The sequence below is a fragment of the Strix uralensis genome, chromosome 11 (assembly GCF_047716275.1).
Source record: "Strix uralensis isolate ZFMK-TIS-50842 chromosome 11, bStrUra1, whole genome shotgun sequence".
In the NCBI taxonomy this organism is placed as follows: domain Eukaryota; kingdom Metazoa; phylum Chordata; class Aves; order Strigiformes; family Strigidae; genus Strix; species Strix uralensis.
In genome coordinates, this window is record NC_133982.1 from 24,821,608 (window position 1) to 24,835,424 (window position 13,817).

At 38.3% G+C, this 13,817-nt stretch overlaps 2 protein-coding genes across 2 annotated transcripts; one reads left to right on the top strand and one right to left on the bottom strand.

Annotated features, from left to right (window-relative positions):
* The first annotated feature begins 20 nt into the window (after nt 1-20).
* PIERCE2 (piercer of microtubule wall 2) lies at nt 21-3,076 on the top strand. The gene is made up of 2 exons (XM_074879888.1): nt 21-540; nt 1,426-3,076. The coding sequence occupies exon 2, from the start codon at nt 1,435-1,437 to the stop codon at nt 1,786-1,788; it is 354 nt and encodes a 117-aa protein (XP_074735989.1). The 5' UTR covers nt 21-540; nt 1,426-1,434; the 3' UTR covers nt 1,789-3,076.
* Nucleotides 3,077-3,190: 114 nt separating this feature from the next.
* DNAAF4 (dynein axonemal assembly factor 4) lies at nt 3,191-11,901 on the bottom strand. Its single transcript, XM_074879886.1, has 9 exons — nt 11,315-11,901; nt 10,593-10,740; nt 10,134-10,267; nt 8,892-9,132; nt 8,134-8,279; nt 7,368-7,477; nt 6,508-6,661; nt 5,409-5,514; nt 3,191-4,046 (listed from the first exon to the last, which is right to left on the bottom strand). The coding sequence occupies exons 1-9, from the start codon at nt 11,435-11,437 to the stop codon at nt 3,937-3,939; spliced, it is 1,272 nt and encodes a 423-aa protein (XP_074735987.1). The 5' UTR covers nt 11,438-11,901; the 3' UTR covers nt 3,191-3,936.
* Nucleotides 11,902-13,817: the final 1,916 nt, after the last annotated feature.

Sequence of the window (13,817 nt, forward strand, 5' to 3'; positions counted from 1 at the left end):
GCTGCTATGGCAACGCCGCGCCGCCGCGCTCGGACCGAGCGGCCGCCGCGCTCCCGGACAGCGGTAGCGGGTCTGGGCCGGGCCGGGCCCGCGGAGCTCGGGAGGGAGCGCGGCGCGGAGGAGCGCGAGGGCGGGCCTGCGGACCGGCCGCGGACAGCGAGCGCCGAGGCACCTGCGGCGCGGGGAGCGCCTCGCAGAGGCCATCCCGGGGTAGCCGGGCGAGGGCCAGCCGCTGCGAAGGGACGCGCTCCCTGACGGGCGAGTAGTGCTTGTGCTAAGGGCAAGGAAAAAACCCACAACGACAAAACCACAAAAAAGCCCCACCAAAGAAAAACCCACAAAAAAAAAAAAAAAAAGGCACAACAGACGGAGACTAGAAGTATTTGATCTTTCTGGTTTTGGACAGGTGGAAGAACTCTGATGACTGTGAATTAACGCATTTGGAAAGTTTCCCAACAGCACGGGCTTGGAACCAGACGGCTGCGGCCGTGCTGCCTCCGGAGAAGCTGTCCTTTCCCCGAGAGCCGCTCGCAGCTGGGGGTAAGGCAGCTCCTACACCACATCCCATCCACAATACACACAGAGCAGAGCCTAAAGCCCGGGGAATTGGGCCCCACCAGTGCTCTAATACTGGTGCAAAAACTAAACGGGAGACAACAACAGGCCTCATTAATAAACAAAGTAAAGGAAAAGCCAGGATTTCTTATGTGAGTTTTATCTAAGCTAGCAACTTGAATGTTTTCTTCATCTCTTACACGACTGAGGTACAAAGAAAAAAGATCTCATGGCACCTCTGAAGACCAGCAGGTTTTGAATGGCTTGCTCAGCAAAACTAAGGGAGGTGGCCTTTCAGGGCAGTTTTACTGCATGCTCACCAACACTGCGTTAGAGCACCTACCACCAACAGACTAAGGAGTATCTGTCATATGTTAATTCACTCCCTACAGAGGGAAAAAAAAAGTAAACTCATGCATGCAAACATGAGTGAAGAAGTACAGTCATTTGGACATTTCTTTAGGGCTCTATTTTAGCATACATACTTCTGTATATTAGAAAAGTCAAAACCAAAACAAACTATCCACAAAACCTCACTAGATTCTTACTCTCATTCCTATTTTTATTATCTATACTATTTCTACCACACATATTAAGATATTTTCTATGCTCAAGATTATCACTAATGCAGAAGTTGATGCAAATTCCAAATTTTTGCTGCTACTTCATAGTTAATGGACTAATTTATCACTGACCACAGTTTACTAAATAAGGTCAAAAGTCAGCAGTGTTAAGTTCCTCACTCTCCACCGTGCCTGTATTTCAATACACATCTTGAGCAACATTTGCTCTGACCACAATCATTTGACAAATTTGAAATGCTTTGCCCTGTTATTTGAAAGGCTGAATTAAAATATGTCTCCTGAATAGGGAAAGAAGATGACTTCTGCCGAGGAACTGCCATCAAGTCTGAACACTGAGCAAAACCAATCTCTTCATCTGCCCCTCTGCACAAATCCTGGCAACCCGGTGTTTTCCTGTATGCTGGACCCCAAAACACTCATGACCAACAGTTCTTTGACAAAGCCTCAGGTTTTACTGTTTAAAACAACTTCAAGTGAATATGGTGCTATACCACCTATCTCGCAGATGGTACCCTGTATTTATCATCCAGTGGATCAAACCTTTTCAAAACACTTACTGACTTGTGCGTCATTTCAAGATAGTTATTTAAACACTGCCATTGACAGAAGTAGGGTATATGACTACCCCAATTTCCAGCATACTCTATAAAAACGCATCTCCATCTTTTTTTCATAGACTTAGATGAGACACCTAGCTTTAAGAAAATAAATCTGTTATTTCAGTATTCTGGGAATAACTGTCAATATCTGATGTATTTTGATTTTGCTGTGTTGTCATGGTTTAACTAAACCAAATTAAACAGTTTCATTAAACTGTTTTCTAATTTTAAAACATAAAGTCAGTCTCCACATTCTTACATCTCAGGACCAGCATAACGCATATGACTTTGATACAGTACACACATCATCAGCTCAGGTATTGAAGTCAAAAGTGTAACATCCAACAATATAATCAGATGAAACAGGCAGATATTGTTCATGCCACCAATTTGCTTCCCTAACCTTTAAAGAGGGCACTGTTTCTATTTCATAGCAGTAGAAAAAGGTGCCTGCCCACATCAAAACCAGCCTTGAGCAGCTATAACAAATCACTGCAATACAAACAGCCTATACAGATGTATACAGAGTGTTCTAATAGGCTCTGGAACCAAAACAGAAAATCAGGAACTTACAACCAGCACCTACTCCATTGCATGTTCTTCTTCCCATTGCCAGCGTCTCTCCTCCTTAGCCCCCGCTTCTCCTCAGTAATTATACGAAATAGCCTTATTTTGGCAAGTATACCATTACACTCAACTGAGGCACTAAAGCTCCTGCATTGCTGTCCTTCCAACTGCTATAAAAAAGTATTTTCACCCCCTTCCATTGCAATGGAGTAGGTATCTGTAGGAAAGAAGAAACAGCAGCTACCCCAGACGTTTCTGACTCACCTCAGCACGCCTCTCAAGGCTCTAAGTAAAGCAACTGGAAACAACGCCTGCACCTTCTCCCTGTTCCTAGAGTATAAAATTTACACAGAATAACATATATCTGCATAAAAAATATTTTCTTCTAAAGACAGAAACCTGTCATAAATGGTATTCAGGAAACAGACTCGTGGAAAATTCAGAAGTCTGCTAAAACTGCTACTGAAAGGAGTGTAGTTGAAACAGTCACAATTTGGACAGAACGCCTAACAAAACAGAACCACTTCGAGTCCCGTGTTTCGGGTTGTCACGCTAATACAAATGCTAACATATATACAAACAATAAAATTCTGTATTACATTCTTCCGCTATCCAGAACAACAGGTGCAGGAATTCAAAGGACAGTGTCATGCTTCATGTCATTTTACACCACTTGTAACCTCACCAGGATGGTCCCTTTTTTGAGAATCTGTAATCACACCAGTATTCCTGAGATACCGGCCAGTGTCAACAGAGTATAAATTAAAACACTAGCTCAAGAAAAATATGTATTCTCATATAAATAACAACGGTTTTGATTTAGAATATGCTATTACAGCACTACACTGTAAGATTACTAATTGTAGTAGTATGGAGGAAGTCATATTCATTGATAGGACTATTTATCACACGATTCATTAACCACTACAATACAACACTACAGGTTTATAATTTTTCCAATTACCTTGTTTGGTCAGCCCAAACAAATGTTTCAAAATAGTCTGAAAATATTCAGTGTACATTCCTTAATGTCAAAAAGAATGTTCTGCAGGACGTAACATCTACCTCTATGCTAACAGGTGGAGGTTTTCCAAATTAGATGCCTGAATTACAGTATCTAAATTCACTTAGTTTCAGATGTGCCAAACACTATGAACAATAAGAAAAGAGGAAAGCATATAACCATAATGAAACACAACTCTTTCAGCTTTGGTGGTGAACAGAAAAACAAGAAGTTAACAGGTATTGACTACATGGAGCTACTGAAGTTGTTTGAAAACCAACTGTCTAGCTTCAGTAGATATTTCCAGACAAATGCTTAATTTAGTTATGAGTAACTTTAAATCAAGTACCAAAAGCATGTTTTAATATTCAGCCCACCAATATATCACAGAAAGCAAAAATATGACAACTTTGTATCAAAATGATATAAAATATATCTAATCATATTTGTTATAATACTACACTTTCCAAAAATAGTAATTCATATATCCAATCTTTTATCAATTCTGTAGGTGTTCTGAGTGAAACAGAAAAATGTCTAGTTAAGAACATACTGAAGAGAACTAAGATTCTTTCTGATGCCCTCAAAAGGTGTCCCTGTTAAAAAGTTCCTTTTTTTTTTTTTTCTATTAAGATTCTTGTGTTGTTTCTTGAATTAGGTGTCGAATCTTCTCAGCATCTTTTTCTATAGTTTTATTTTTAGGATCAATCTTGAGAGCTGCTTCATAATCCTGGAGACCTAATACAGATACATTTAAGAAGAAGGTCAATCAATAATGCAAGAGCATCCTCTTTAGCAACTAACTGGAAATAACTGCTCCCTAGTCATACGCATCATGTATTGATCTTGAGTTTTGCTATGGAGCAAGACGGAATCAGAATTACATTAGGCTTTGTCAGTAAATAAATTTATATTTTGTTTACATTATTTAAAAAACATTTTAGTGGAAACACTGTACTACATAAACATTTTCAGGTATTGAAACATGAAAACACATATATACACACATATATGCATATGTGCATAAGGGGAGTGTTCAAAAGTGTTCTGCAGATGAGTAAAATTGAAGAACAGAATGAAAGTGCATGAAAACAAGGAAAAAAAGACATGAACTGTGAATACTGGAGCTTGGGGAGAAAAAAGGCAAACCATGAGTACAGGAAATAAAATAAAATCTTGTTTAATTGTCTTTTTTATAAGGTTTCCAAGTGCAAATGGAGCTGTAAGGGAATGACAAAGTGATTCATAGGTAGAAAAAGGTAACCGATGAGAAAAGCTTAGTATTTCAACACTAACATTCTTTATATTCTTCGTTTTCTATTATCAACATTCACTTTTACAATTTTACAATTCACAATTACAAAACTAAACTGGTACTCTTAGAGAACTCAGTAGGGACACTGTTAATTCAGCTGTTTTCACACAAATCACATGTACTTGATGAAACATTTTGCTCATCAATACAGGTTTCATAAATCATTTTACAAAGATACATTACTAAGCACTTCACAAGCAAATATTTTAGAAGTATTTCAGGTTAATTTGTTCCACAGTTGAAAATACTGTAAATATAATCTCAAAACCAATAAAACATTGCTTCATGAACAGAAAAACTAGCGCAACCTAGTTTCATATCAGTTTGCATCCTACATTTGAATGCTTCCCAACACAAATATCTCATCTCCAACCTCTTATTCATTCCTCACTAATACCTTCTGTGGCCACCAAGCTGCCATGGTCAATAGCTGGCCACTACAGACAAGAAAGACTGACCCAATAGACCAAACAGAGGATACACACTTCCCTAAAGCCTTTTCTTCAATAGAAAAACTGCGTACTCCTGAAATTCGGAATACAATCATTTTTTTCTTAAAACTTGTAAAGATTTTTCAAGTGGAATTGCAATTATCCAGTAAATTAAATTAAAAAATTAGGGAATGTGGTATGAAGGCTCGTAACAAAAGAAACATAGGTTGTACAGGCCTCCTTTAACGTCCCTCTTGAAAAATTAAAGGTGTGAGCACTCTCATTGAGCTAAACAGAACTACCTGAATGTCAGTATAAATCCATGTGCATGTTTTCACAAAACCAAGGTCTCACCTTCAGTATATAATTCCAGCTGACAAAATGCTGTTCCACGTCTCACATATGCTTTTACTCGAGCATTCTCATTATCAGGAACAGGTGGTGTCAGCAGTTCTAGTGCCTTTACAAATGAAAACACACAAAATATTTAGAGGTAGATTTTCCATAATTTTGTTTTCTTCTCATTTACACACACTTCTCTCCCCTAATCCCTATTATTATGCAGTAACATAATAACTATTCAAAGAGAAATATAAAATAACTATTCAAATTTAGCTATATGGCTTGTGAATCTAGTCATTAAGATTTGTCACCCCACAGTTTGATAAATACAGTTTCATTGCCATGGCTAAAAACTGACAAATACTGGATTAAATGTTTATTACAGTCAAATAATGTATTCTATTTTCATACATGATATTCCATAGCATGCTACCAAAAAAAAAAAAAAAAAAAAAGCAGCCCTAAGAAAGCATGTGTTGCAGTAGTAATTACTAGAAAAAAAAATAGAAAAAATAAGTTTCAAGCCCCAAGTACTTATTAGTTCAAAAAATAATAACTCTGGGAAAACTTTCTCCAAATTATTTCAGGTGCCATTTGAGATAGCTCTTCTCTCATTGCACAAATAATGGCTTCTAAAACACCAAGATGATACAGCCCTTCTTTAAAAACATCTTGTTGGGGTTTTTTTAAGGTATCCTCCTCATCACCACCACCTTTTTTCTTCCCACCAAATGAACACCACAACATAATACAAAAGGTATCTGTGTATATGTTCTTTTCTTTTCTTTCCTGCTCAAAGTTGTCAGGTTTATATATTGCTACAATATTTCACCTGTAAAGAAACATGTACTGAATCTACTTATGGCCATTCCTCCCAAATGTCTGGAAGCATGGTTTAGGGTTTTTTTTGTTTCTTTGTTTTAAATTTCTGAAAGTTCATTAATTAATCACTGTCCAGTTTTAACCTTTCACCATGACTTCATTACATCAATTTTGAATTAAAAAATTTGGAATTGCACTAATAAGTATTTACAGATCTGCTTGAAACAGAAGCATCACAGTAATAAATCACAATCATGTATAAGCTGACAGAGAAGCTATGTATTTATACCTTAGAGGAATCTTCAATAGCTTTATGTAAATTTCTCAGTTTAAGGTGGCAAGCAGCACGATTGAGATACAGTAGGGGAAGTTTATTGTTTAGTCGCACTGCGAGGTTATATGCATTTACAGCCGCAAGATAGTTTCCCGTTGCAAACATTTTGCTAAGTATAAAACAAAAAGTGAGACACGCACTTTAAACAAGGTGATAAATCACAAAATAAATACCTAATTATTGTTAACAATTTCTTTTCAAAAATTTGAAGGTTTAGGAGCTTTTCCTTGGAAATGGCCATTTATAGCCCTTTCTGAGAACAACACGGCTGACAGCTCAGTCAGACTTGATGCTGACAATACAGCATATAGACACACAACTTAACAAAAACAGTCACTGCTTAAAAGCAATGCAGAACAGTAAGAGGCAGACACATCTATGCAGACACAGGACTAATTCTGAAAGCTATGTATCTGATTATGATTGCCTAATCAAACCTTTTTGTATAACACAGCTATATAAACATACCAATATTTTTATCAAATTCCTGAAGTTTTAGACAGATGTTTAACCTCTTAATAAAAAGTACAAATTCAAGGAAATCCACCTAAGTATAATATTGCATTGACTTAACTATCCTCATAGAAAATTATGCATTATATGTTCACAATTATTTTGTCCATCATGAGCTTCAGCAATTGCATCTCATGACTTTATCAGATTCAAACCCCATAAGCTGTCAATAAATTCTCTACTACGTAGACATTCACCATCTGTATCTAGGATAAATAGAAAATATCAAAACTAAACAATAGATATACACTATATAACTAATATTTAATTTTATATACACCTTCAAATGGAATCTAACTTACTTTCCTTTGTCCTTTAACCAATCTGGATTCTTCTCCTCTTCTTTTAAATCTTCCAGCTCAGACAAATCAGCACTTATTGTTCTTCGAGCTTCCGCTTGTTTACGTAGCCACTGTAGATATACAACGTGTAAGTATTATTTCTGAAGAAAAATTCAAATCCAAAAAAGGATTTTGCTTTGATCTCTTCACTCACTCCTATCAAAAGAATTCTATTTGCCACATATTTTGTACAGAGAGAAATATTTAATTATGTCAGATATGAAAAACTTTCAAGTTTCCCCACATATTTTATTACTGTGTGAGCAGTAAGGTTACTGCATCACTAAAACATTTTTGTTTGCTTGTTTTGGCATTTCTAAACTCTTTATGCTCATTTAATAGAGCTCAAAAGACCTAACTGTGAGCTTCTTTTTAAGAAGACAGAACTTAAAGAATCTGAAATGTAAGAGTAAAGACATTTCAAATTTTGTACTTCAAGGAATTAAAATAATATTGCTGCCTTTTTTTTTTTTTTGCTTCCCCAAAAAAGGAACATGCTATTTATTAATCTGCATAATCACATGCTTGGTGAAAATAATTTTTATATAGAAGTGTGTCTTTAAATCTTATGTAAATAAGACTGCATTCCTTGGAAGATAAGAATATTGCACAGGTAACATTTCTGGGCACAGGTAACATTTTTGTCAACTTACTGAATTCACGGTAAGTAATTTGCCATCTTGGAAGACAGTAGAAGCATCATACTAAAACAGAGAGCAAACCTTACCTCCTCCTCTTCTGCAATGCGAGATTCTCGCAGAGCTGTAGGAAAAACTCGTGATGTAAAGTTGATTTTAATTGTAGCAGCAGATCGAGGAGCTGGTAACTGTTCTTCCTTTAAATTTTCTGAAAACATACTACAGGAACCATGACCTATGAAAAGAATTGGAGTACTGGAAATGAAAAATGAAACAAAAAAGGTTTTTCTGATTTTCTACCAAAGTCCAAAGTACACCTAATTTAGAAATTCTGCACATTAGAATTAAACCTCTAATAGCTCCTCTCACACACTATCTCTGTTATTTATATGATTCTCTGACAGGGCAACTGCAAGAACTAACACTAACCTCACCAAAACACACAAACAAAACAAAAATGAAATATTTTCTGTTGGTTTAGTTTCCTGAATTGGCTCTCTGTGGGGCCAAGACACGGGATAGAGAGAATGAAAGAAGATTGTGTATTTCTATGAAAACCAGCAGTTACGTAACTTAGGGTAACATGAACTCCACCCTTACACTGTCAGAAAGGCTTTCTGTTTTACTTCTCTAAAGCTTAGAACAAACCTGCCCTTGTACTTCCAAAGACTTAAACGAGAGCTAAGAACTCACATGCTTTAGCTCAATAAATTGCCTGAAAATAACTGCAAACTAAAAGAATTAGTTCAGTAGAGAGAGAAAAAGATAAAAGATGAATTAGAAACATCTAGGAATAAAGTTATACCCATATTTTAAAGAAGGATAAAATGTATTTCAATAATACAACCTTTTGTAGGTTTGAGTGCAGTCTTAGAAATTCCTTCATTAGGAATCATAGTTTTGTTCACTTTTTCCTTTTTCTTCGCCTTTAATTTCTCTACTTCATGATGTAGTTCCTCTTCTTTTTGTACCCCCTTTTGTTTCTCAGCATCTTTTTGCTGTTTTTTCCATAACTCCAACTCCTTAGTGACCTTCTGCCGCTCCTTTTCTTTCAGATCTTCAATTCTTTTTCTTTCTTCTTCTTCCAACTGTTTGAATGATAAACCTATGAGATATGTAACATCTGATAACAGTAAGATGACTAAGTCACCATTATCTTCCCAGTTTCATATACCAGGCATAACATCATAATTAATGTGATTGTACAAACAGAGTTATAAAAGATGCTTTAAAAAGATTGGGAGAGTAAAGATTTCTGATTAGCTTTTAAAAGTCATATCTTTTAACTATGTTACTAAGGTTAACTATCATACTAAGGTATGATCCAGAAACATTCATAAATAAATATTACTTAAAAACAATGAAAATTCTAGCCATATTCCAATGCAGATCTCTGGAATATATAGAAATGTAAAATATATGGCTTCATTTTAATACACTATTTCTTATTTTGCCTCTTCTCTTTGAGATTATTACATAGGCAGAATAGGTACAGCGTTGCTACTAAGTCACTAACTGCAGTTCATTTTAGTCCAAATTGTACATGCAATCTTAAAATGGCACTGTATACCTTAAAAAATCCTTTTAAACACAAATGAAGTGACCAGAGTTTTTATATACATAAACATTTTGAAGAAAAGAAGGTACCTTAAAATATGCATAAAATGCAGAATGACAAAGATACACACAACAGACAATCAATAGCAAGTCTGATATAAAATATAATAATGAATAATTAAGATTTTTTTTAATCAGTATTTTTGACAGTGCTAATGCAAAGGCCCCAAAAGATTACAGTTTTACCACATTACCATAGTCTCCTTCCAACTGACAAAAATCTGAGCTCCTCACCAAAAGCTTTCACTCGTATTACTAATGGAAAATGGCAATGTCTAAGTATTTTTTCTGTATCATTTTCATATTTGGTAATAGATATGCTTTAAGCACAAAGAAATAACAAGGTTCTCCCACTACTGTAATAAAAATGAGTACTTTTCATATTTTTTAAGGTACATTTAACCAAGCAGCTGCCAGATTAGTTGGTAATTGTTTACATGTATATGTCTTGTAGGGTTCCTTCTAAGCTTACCTTCATTGTGGCCTCCAAAGCATATTTTCTGTGTTCCTGTTTTGTAACTTTTTTTGCTTCTGTCTCCTCTTTTGCCTTTTCATGGGCTTTTAGAACAGCATTCTCTCTTAAATACTGCAGTTTCTCCTTGTTAGCTTAAAAAACAAACAAAAACTACTGTTATGTACCATACTCATAAAACCAGGATTCCTTTTGCTACTTTGTCTAGGAAAACGCAACATGATTCAAATTCCACAAAGCAGTTATCAAGCACATCTCTAAAAAAAGTTAAGATTTGCTTACGTACAAAATGTAACTTTTACAATATTGTTTTGTTTTGTGTGCACTAGCCAGTAGATGTTCTTTGTCTGTTTTCATATACTTTCTGTTTTTAACAACGAACAACAAGGTTTAACCTAGCAGACATCTAGCAGCAGAAGTTTCACATTGCTTATTGTAAAGTTTTGGCACAAAACTTACCATTTGCTAGTGTCAGGGAATCCCACATAGCCACTTCTTTTTTATACAAAGTGAAGAAAATGATTCCATTTCCAATCTTTGCTGTGCTATTTGTGTCATCAATAGGAGCATATAAAATGGCTTCAAATAAAAAGGGAGGGATGCTTACCTATAAAAATATAATTGATTTGTACTAATATTTACAATTTTTAATTAAATCTCACATAATCAGAATACTCAGTACAAGCATTCAGTAAACCTCAAGAAACACATGCTATTGACAAAATTAATTTGCTTAGTATCCCATATGGAAGTTATGTATTTTATTAGACTAGATAAAAGAGATTGAGAAAGTTGGTTCTTCAGCACTGCAACAGAAGCCGTGGACCTCAAATTTAGAACAATTATTCATAATATAAGCAGATGTGTTTAATTCAGGCCATTTATAGAGAACGGGTAGTTGTCACCTATTGAGTAGCAAGAGCATTAGTACGGAGAATAATGAACAGTAGTAAAGCCATTAACCCTAGTGGGATATTTAACAGCCTGCAGCATATAAAGGGACATTACAGATTAATATAGAGGATTATAAATTTGACAGCGCTGCCATGGTGTATTAAGCGGGTGCTTCTTAACAGAGCTATAAAGTACGACCAAGCCCCAGGCCCACGGGCACAACACATCTCCAGGCGGCGATACCGCACGACGTGGGACGAGCGAGGGCGCGGGCGCGGCCGCCCCACCTTCAGGTACTGGTCCGTGCAGAAGATGTTGGCGGAGGTGGCCCGAACGCCGCGCAACGGCAGCGAGAGGTACACGGCGGAGCCGGTCTGCCGCCAGCTGTACTCCCGCAGCCACACCGGCATGGCCGCGGCCTGTTGCTACGGGCGCTCCGCCGCCGTTGCTAAGGACAGGGGAGCTTCCGGGGCTCCCCAAGAGCACTTCCGGGTCAACTCCCCCCCGCGCTGCCGCCGGAAGGTGCCTTGGCCAATGGCGCCCCGCGCGGGGCGGGCCGCGGTGCACGCCGGGAGCTGTGGGCCCCGGGGCGGCGGGGCCGCAGGCCGTACTCCCTCGCCTCTCCCCGGCACCGCGGCTCTGGAGCGGAGTCCCCGGGAGCCCGCGGGTCCCCTGCACCGCTGCTGCCGCCGAGGAACGCGGCGCCAGTAGCGCGATCCGCAAGGCGGCGCGGGAGCGGCGGCCTGGCGGTGCCGCGGAGGCCCCGCGAGCAGGAGCCCGCCCCGCCGCGGCCAGCCCCGCTGCTAAGAACGGCGGCACAGGGTGGCCGCGGCTCCCAGCGAGCCCGCCGCCGGCCCGGCCCGGCACGGAGCCAAGCGCCACCCAGGGCCGCCCCTCCCGCCGCGCCGCCCGTGCTGGGCGAGGAAGGCGGGGTGCAGGCTGCCTAAGGCAGGGGTGAGGCGCTCTTTGCTGCGGGTCCTGGACGGAGTTTAAAACAACGCAAACTGACCCGGGGCCTCAGAGTAACAGTGCAGGAAGTGAAGCAAACGGACAGTACTTTTGGCTTCCTAAAACTTAAGAGAAACCCTCCTGTAGGTACTGGCTCACTGACTTACCACAATCCAGTGAATGTAAGGCACGGTTCTGGTTTCCGTCACTCACACCTAAGCAGAGTAGGAAGGAATGCAGCTCTCATTATCCAAATACATTTCCATAGAGACAAACTGCTATTAGTTTGACAATTTCTGGTTAAAACTATTAAAAGCTGAGGACTGATTTAGCAATACACTGAAGCTTTCAGATGTCCTCTAAAAATAATTAGGTCATACTGGCAGCTCCATGCTACTGCCTCGCAGTATTGTCTATTTTACCGTCGTCTTTGCCAAAACCTCGGGAGGTAATTTGCACATTGTTACTCAACCTTCCTCAAACAGTAACACCGTATCTGCCAAAATAAAGTCTACTGTATAGAAAGTAACTGCTGCTGGGGAATATGGGTTGCAGGCAAGCCAAACACATTTGGATAAACATTCAGGTATGTTTAAGTTTCTCAAAAGTATACAATTACTTAGAACTATTTGGAAAAAATCCAGAACCAAGAAGTCCAGTTCTCCCCCTTTTCTTTCTTTTAAAATATGACCAAGAAAAACTGAGTTTAACATTGCACACATTAGTTAAGATTTCTTATGTGTATTGCTGAATATTTAATATTTATGTTCTATTATCTATATTCCAAAGCAATGTTCAAATGGTAGTGGTTACCCTTAAGTACTGTATATATATATAAAAGTAGATATCACAGAGGTTTAAAAATTTTTCAGAGCAAGAAATCCATTGTAATTAATATGATTTCTGGGTTATTCTCCACCCTCACCCCCATCTGTATCATCTGATGAATGCTTGCATGGACTGGAATCTGAGAACTGAATTAAATTCCTCATTCCAAGAGCATTCAGAAGTACAAGAGGAAAGACATTTAACTGAAAGTCAAAATGCTTTAGGTATTTTTGGCACATCTGATTTTTTATTTTTTTAAAACCTTGCATGATACATATTTTCAGCCATGGTAGGATCTGCACCATGGCATAAGGAGCCTTGCTGTCAGCTGCAGCAACAGCAGATGAGACTTCTGTGGTTTACAGTTCTGAGCCTAGACTTAAACCATGATGTCTCCATAAACAGACTGCTATCAGTCTAAGAAACTGTAAGAGAAAATAAATAAGTAAATAGAAGCTGAGGAAAGATTCTTCCCATGAGAACAAAACTCCTCCTGTTTGTTTTAAACCTTTATTTAATATCTTAGTTGTCTCTACTGCAAGACAAACTTCAGGCAAGTGCAGACAAGGATGAAACAAGGAAGTTCTAAACATCCCTTCTGTGCCATTCAGGTTTTTATATACTTTTCTCCACTCTAAGAGATGTTCTTTTTTCCTAGAAACACTCTCAGCTTACTTACATTTGTTTTACACAGCTTTATCTTCCTTGCTGACCTCCAAAGCTTTCCCAGGTCTACTATATTGAAAATGGAGAGGCCAAAACTGCACACAGTAGTCAAAATCCTATTTGCCTGCTTCCTAGATGAAGTAATGGAAGAGTTGGGAGTTGGAGGGGATGGTGTTTTGTTTTAAATAGGGTGTTCCAATAGAATGATTATAATGTGATAGTAACTCAAAATCTCCTGCCACTCCAGAAGGCAGCTGTAGTCATCCAGAACACATCCTTCAGTTTTGGAGAGTTCATTCACAGACAATAAAAGTTTGAGATTTGTTGTGTGCTGGTCTTCTGCCTTGG

What these genes read in the sequence shown, in the direction of transcription:
- DNAAF4 (XM_074879886.1), bottom strand. Translation starts at nt 11,437, where the DNA reads ATGCCGGTGTGGCTGCGGGAGTACAGCTGGCGGCAGACCGGCTCCGCC. An exon ending in TTCCCTGACACTAGCAAATG is followed by an intron (nt 10,268 to 10,592) that starts GTAAGTTTTGTG and finishes TTGTTTTTTAAG; the next exon opens with CTAACAAGGAGAAACTGCAG. An exon ending in TGGTTAAAGGACAAAGGAAA is followed by an intron (nt 6,662 to 7,367) that starts GTAAGTTAGATT and finishes TTTTATACTTAG; the next exon opens with CAAAATGTTTGCAACGGGAA.
- PIERCE2 (XM_074879888.1), top strand. Translation starts at nt 1,435, where the DNA reads ATGACTTCTGCCGAGGAACTGCCATCAAGTCTGAACACTGAGCAAAAC.